This window comes from Peromyscus californicus, unplaced genomic scaffold (assembly GCF_007827085.1).
Source record: "Peromyscus californicus insignis strain IS unplaced genomic scaffold, ASM782708v3 Scaffold_12__1_contigs__length_115047231, whole genome shotgun sequence".
NCBI lineage: Eukaryota > Metazoa > Chordata > Mammalia > Rodentia > Cricetidae > Peromyscus > Peromyscus californicus.
The window spans coordinates 25013120-25020015 of NW_026294413.1; the positions used below are offsets into that span (position 1 = coordinate 25013120).

The 6896-nt window shown below is 42.3% G+C and overlaps 1 protein-coding gene across 9 annotated transcripts in view; it reads left to right on the plus strand.

The window, feature by feature from the left end:
* Klf12 (KLF transcription factor 12) overlaps positions 1 to 6687 on the plus strand; it is a 650091-nt gene extending 643404 nt beyond the window's left edge. For all 9 annotated transcript variants that reach the window (XM_052732584.1, XM_052732587.1, XM_052732582.1 and 6 more), the window contains one exon: positions 633 to 6687. In XM_052732584.1, the coding sequence (XP_052588544.1) occupies positions 633 to 814 (182 nt within the window). In that variant the 3' untranslated portion in view covers positions 815 to 6687. The remainder of the gene's footprint in view (positions 1 to 632) is intronic.
* The last annotated feature ends 209 nt before the right edge of the window (positions 6688 to 6896 follow it).

Here is a 6896-nt window from a genome sequence, read left to right on the forward strand (position 1 = left end):
AACTTTAGGGTTCCTCGGGCTCAATTTGGTTCTCCAGTCTTGAAAGAACATACTGATTTTGGCACTGCTGCGCTAAGACTTCTTCCCAAGGGACAAACAAAATGTAGATGTTTGTGAATAACATATGTCTAAGATCTGGGTTGTTTTACCTTGTAATGAAGTGACGTGGATACCTTAAATGATGGCTAAATGGACATTATGTCCTATACAGCCTGACAGCATTAAAGTGATGCATATTAGGAAGGAAGGGGGCCCTATTAAAATGTAACTAAGTACCATTTACTGTTCTTAGAGCCACAGAGCCAAGTCAAACTCCGTGGGGTGTTACTACTTCCCTTTAGCCCACCAGTGTGACAAGCAAACCACTCCTTTCCATTTGTGCCTATAGCATCATTCCTCAGCTACACATTTGAATGTTAACTGACTTCCCTGACGTCACAGCAGGAAAGAGGAGACTGAAACTCACCTCTCTCAGTCCCCAAAGCCCCTGGTGGGATGCTAAGGTTTACTCACAGAGACCTGCCAAAAGGAGCACCCATTGACAACACTTTCCCAGCAGCCAGCGCCGCTGGCTGGGGTTGTTACAGAAAAAGGATGGCGCCCCAAAGCTTGTGTGTCTTTGTTTCTTCCAGGAGAGAAGCCCTACAAATGCACGTGGGAAGGCTGCACCTGGAAGTTTGCCCGTTCGGATGAACTGACCAGGCATTACCGCAAACACACGGGAGTGAAGCCATTCAAGTGCGCAGACTGTGACCGCAGCTTCTCCAGGTCAGACCACCTGGCGCTGCACCGCAGGAGGCACATGCTGGTGTGAGGAAGGCTCCCGTCCAGCTGCGCGTCAGAGCTGGGTCTCTTCAGGAGCGACTAACTCAGCAGGGTGGAGCCCCCTCTACAGTGTTAACGTCAAGGTCACCGCCATCCCCACGGTGCCTGAAACCAGAGCAGGAACAAGAAGGAACCCTTCTCCTTTCAGCCTGAAGGTAACCCCCCACCATGACCACGCGCGCACGGGAGAGCTGTCTGCCTGCCTGTGAGCACGCCGGCCTGGGAGTTGAGCGCCTCAGGTCCTGAAGAGACAGGCATTGTTTTTCATGCTGTGTCCTCTGCCATTGAAAAGAGGTTTGTAGCTTGTCCATTTTCCGAGCTGGCCGACACTCTGCTATCAATCCCTTAAAGGTCATCTACCGCAAATTGATGGTTAGAGAAGACCTCTGTTTGGATGGTTCTTCCGTGGCACCTCCCCCACCCCAGACCCTTTAGACCAAAATTTCAGTTCCTATCTCAGTAAGCCAGAACACACATCCAGTCTGTTACCAGCAAGCAGCATGAACTAGAAAGGAAGGGGCTGTTGGAGATGCTCCATGGCCCGAAAAGAAAGGCACACAGAAAGAGCCCTCTGTGCTAGCCATGGCGCACTAGATAGCACTCACATCTTGTCCTCACGCCATCCCCGAAGAGAACCAACATTGAGTCTTTTCATCTGTTTGTCGGTGCTTGTTTTTGTTCCGTTCCGATTTTGTTTTGTTCATCTGTTCCAGCAGAGGGGCAGAGCAGTTTCTCCAAGGCTGGTCCTGCTCTGCCCTGGCATGAACTGGCAGAGGTGTTCTGTAGTTGACTAGGAAGAGCCTGTCTAAAAATAATAGCAACAGTAATAATAATAACTACTGCCCCATTTCCAATTGCAGTGTTCTGTCACCTAGGCACCCTCTCTTCCTGCCCTGAGTGTTTGATTACAAGGAGCCCAAGGGGAGGGGGACTTTCTTAGACACACTGGCACCGAGGTAAGAGGTGGGGCTGCCCATGAAAAGTCAGTGAACATGAAAACGAGACAAAACAGAGATGGAAATAATGCTCCTCTTGAGGAGAAAAGCAATAATGAATAGAAGGACTTTCCTACAATAACTCCACTGAGGACTCACGTTACCAATTTTCATACTTACTAAAGGAATTGTAAGAAACACCCGAGCATTTCAGATGTCTTAGTTACATCCACAGCACTGAGGTAATCCTTCTGCTGTTTGTTGTCTTACTTGCGCGAGTATCGCAATTAAAGATGATGCTCCCCCTTTCTCGTTTGAAAACAGTTATTTGGCGACTAGATAGGCAGAGCTGAAGATTAACTCTTCAGCCAGTGGGGCTGTTCTGCTTGGGCATGAGTCCGTGGAAAGAATGTCCCCGTGGAAAGCCCGCCATGGTGCTGCTTCTTCAACTCGGAGGGCCAAGAGTTTGACTCTCCCGTGGATTCTTCTCTACACATTTCACTTTTTAAACTGTCCCAGAATCCCCATGCTCCCACATTGGCATCCACAGGGACAGACAACCTGCTTATCCTGGGAGAAGGATAAGAAAGTCAGGTTCCCTTGTCCCTCTCAAATGAAGAGCCTTTTTGTATCTAGCAAAACATACAGGAAAAGCAATACATCCCCAACAAGTACTCATTCCAATATGGGATCATGTTTTTGTCCCCACTAAAAGCTGCTGTTTTCCCAGCTTTGTGTGGCAGTCGGGCTTGATGAGATTTTTTTTTTTTTTTTTTCTTTTTTCGAGACAGGGTTTCTCTGTGTAGCTTTGCGCCTTTCCTGGAACTCACTTGGTAGCCCAGGCTGGCCTCGAACTCACAGAGATCCGCCTGGCTCTGCCTCCCGAGTGCTGGGATTAAAGGCGTGCGCCACCACCGCCCGGCTGATGAGATTTTTGTTGTTAAGATTTTATAGCTTAACTATAAAAGGTCTCCAGCAAAGACCTTTGCAATATATTTCAATGACAGATGCTTGATTTGGGAAATTGCACAAATTAACCTCATAATATTCCTAGCTCATTTTTAAGTGTCTGCAGATTCTGAAAGGATTTCTGGTGACAGAGTTATCCTTTATAGTATCAGCTTCTAATTTGGGTAATTGTATTCTGACAAAGCAAGAGCTATAAACACTATAGGAAGAACCACTTGGGTTGGAGAGCTTTTAAAGGAATTTTAATAAACGTTCAGGCAAAAGTATCGTGATTTACAGATCAAGTCCCAGCTTCAAAAATATGTGCTCTATATTTTCTGCCAGGTCTGAAAAACTCATCAGGCAATTTCCCTCCAACAAGGGCTGCAGTTCTATTGATAAGTAGCTTCAGCTACACAGGCTGGTACCCACCAGCCAGTGGAATTTTTTTTTTTAACCTAGTGGAACATTTTTGTTTTTATCTGTACTGTATGCACTTCCTACTTCTCATTGCCTGTTATCACTCAGAATAAAAACAGGTTTCCTGATGTGTGCCAGCATTAGTAACTGGCCAGTGTGAAGAACACAGACGGTAGTGAACAACCGTGATCCCCAAGAGCTGGCCCCAGAGCCTGGCTGGCAGGTAGTAGGGGAGTCACTCAAGTGAAGTATAGGTTTGGCTTAGTTCTGTCTGCTCTCCTAAGAGCCATTTCTTTTCCCTCTGAGAGACATCTTGCAAGTTTTGCAGGTAAAATTCATTGACTTGACAGGCAGTGGAAGCTTCCTGAGTGACATCTTGATTTAAATTTAGCACAGAACTAAATGAGTTGCACCTAATAGCTTAGGGAAGACTTGGGGGAAGTGAGCTTTCCCCCTCACTCCCTATAAGTGGGAAGCATACTGAGATGGTAAGATAACTGATCAAATCTGCCATCATTATAGCATCCCGTTCCTTTTGACTTAGCGATGTTTTTAGAAAGGATCTAAGCACAAGTGAACATGTCCCTGATCTGGCCCAAGAACTGAAATGTATTTGGAACTCATCGGGGGGGCTGTAATCAGTTCTCCTTGGTAAATTTCCTAGATGTGTTTCCTGTATAAAAGCAAGGAGTTTGGGACTGAAGGAAATGGGATATCCTTAGGCACAAAAAAGCCTCCGCCCATTTCATGTGCGTATCTAGCTTCTTGAAAAGCACAGTATATGATAAACTCTCAAAAAAAGGGAAAGAATCCTAAAGGACTTCTTGATGTTTCCCAAGCAAAGCATGTTTGGGTTTCAGATTTGAAGTGGTTCAGCTTGCAGCTAGGCAAGCCTGGCACACACAGCAGACAGATGACAAGGGAGTTGGGCTATTTGAGGGGTTTCAGAGAGTCCCTTATATTCCAATCTTAAGATGTTTGGAGAGAAATTTCGCATTCAGCTCCAGCCTCCTGCTGTCGATTGCTTTGGACACTGCTTGATTTTATGTTCCTTTATGGCATTTGGAAAGAGGTTCCTGATGGCTTAACCATGGAAATTATGCTACTGCCTTTACAAATCACATACAGTTTTTGTTTTCAACAAGTTGAGTGTCAGTTACATGAGTCAGCTAAATGAGCACTTTTAAATATCACTTTAAAGTTTAAATGGGAACTAAGAGAAGTTAGGGAAGGGGGCTTTCAGGATGCTTCACTGTTTACAAATGAAAGTTCTAGGTGATTAGAAAAGCTCTATTCATCATGGGTGAAATTTGGAATAGCTCATGCAAAGAGTGTGTTTGTTTTTATACAACTTGTTTAACTTCGAATTGCCATTGGTGTCTGAAATGGAAATGTAAGTCTGCACTTTGAGATCAGCTCATTAGAATGATAACATGTATATGGATAAAGATGCAGTATTCCTTAGTCTGTGCTTCGTTTATTATATGTACCAAAGCTGCAATTGAATAAATCTGGTGAGGTGAGGCCTTCAGTTGTATTACTATGCCTTCGTTTTGTTATTCTGACTGCCTAGAAATGTAGCTGAGAGGTTGTTACCAGGCTGTCTTATCACTTTTGAATTGAGAAATCACAGAACTGAAGCAGTGTCAATACCAGCACCCACACAGTCTGCATAGAAAGGATCGAATGTGAACTAATGTGGATGAACCACCATAGGCCCAGGAAGCCTTAATAATCATAGTTCATAATCCACTCTCATTAAGTTTATCCCATAAATGTATGCCATTGGCCAAATCTCTTCCTTGACTTTTTCTAAGGTTGTATATCCACAGAAGTAATTTGACTTGGTTTAGTTTAGGGAAGAGATTTGACCAGTCATGTCTTCCATATTACATTTCTACTTATTCCCACACTGCCTTTCACTTACCTGGACAGACACCCCAACACATGCACCTGTGTGTACACACCTGCATATGCAGCAGCCAACGGGCAAGTAAATATCAACAAAGAACTTTTTTAAAAGAAATAATTTGTAATAACCCATACTATGTAGAAATGTAAGTTATTACCTGACTAGAGAATCAGCTTATAATACTATGTAACTTTGCCTGCATTTTATAGCTAAGAAATGTATATAAAAATTTAAAATGCTATATTTTCACAATTTCATTATAGAGTAATGTCTGTTTAGCAAACCATGCCCATTGGTATTTTAAATATCTAAATACTAAGCAATTGCAATAGAAATTCCGATTTTCATAAGAAAATGAAGTGGAAGGATACTGCATCTTTAAAATAGAGCAAAGCTATTTTACTGTATTCGTAACATATGTGACAGTGGGAAAAGTATTTTCAAACACGCAAATTTTACAGAGGTTGTAAATAGTTTGATGACATATGTTGGGGAAAAGCTTCTAGTTTTCATCACAATAAAAAAAAAAAAACACTTGTTGAGATATGCCTTGTGTATGGATGGTACACACAATTGGTGATGTTGTCGTGGGAAATGGTACCTCTTGTTGATCTTCTTGGTGCTTGGTCAGAACAGAGTGGCCACTTGTCATAGCTTAGGTTTAAAAGTCAACTGAAGTCATTTTCTCAAACTCGTCATGTCTTTTCTTCAAAAGGGAAAAATGGGGACGTGCTAGTTCTAGAAAAATCATCTAGCAGTCATTCTCTGTTCTCAGTAATCCTCCTCCTCAACAAAGTGGTTCTCAATTGAAAAACATAAAATCAGGTGTTTATTCCTGTTTACGTTCCAGAGGGGTTGCTTTCTGGGGTAGGTACATGTTGATGAGGTTAAGTGTATGGATATGGCCACATATTAAAAGAATCTGTAGTGGCAATAGGGAAAAGTTAATGCCCATTTTTTCAGAAATAAATTAAATGCTGAAAGTGCCTGTCAATGAATATGACCAATGAGATAATCCTATACTTTCACAGAGCAATAATTCTTCATCATACTGGGTTTTTCCTACACAGTTTGAGCACATACATACACACAGAGTAAATATATGCACATAGTAGATGAAATTTCTTCCCACGAACCCACAGAAAAGGGCTCTCATCACTTTGAAGTATAACTAACCTTATTTGCAATTAGTATCTATTAATTTTATTTGTCTTACTTGAATACAATCGGGTGAATATGGAAATTAAAGTTATCTTCAGTGTACATGACAATGTAGAACAGTTACCATGTTCAGATAAAGTGTACCTCAGACTTAGAACAGAGCATGTATGTAGCTCAGAAAGTCTTGCTCAGTTACGAACACTGATGCACTTAGAGCAAGACTGTGAGGGACTTTTGTCTGCTTAATTTTGCCCTTTTAGATCAGTGCACAAGTCTGTCTTTATGTGTCTCTTTTCGCCTAATATATCCTGGTAGCTTTTGGAAGTGAACATTGACAAATTATTCCCCTTCCTTTCCCCACAAAAAATCTTGTGATACTTGTGAAGGCCTTTGGATAGTTACTTAGTTAATTCTGACAGTTACCTCATGATGTACATTCAGAAGTTCACAAGTTTGTTTGTTTTTTTTTTTTCTAAAATCATTTTATGGCTACAAGTAGAGTCATGGGTAGAAATAAACGATGACACTGTGTATAGACAGGAACCCAGAGTATTCTCCAGCCTTGTTGTCTCAGAGCATGACTTCACCCAGAAAAGCTGTTGGGGCTCCCAGCTAAGCTATACTAGAGGCAAACACTCAGTAAGAATGCTCTTAATGTATGGCTGTGAGTAAGCCATCGGGCTTTAGACAGTGTG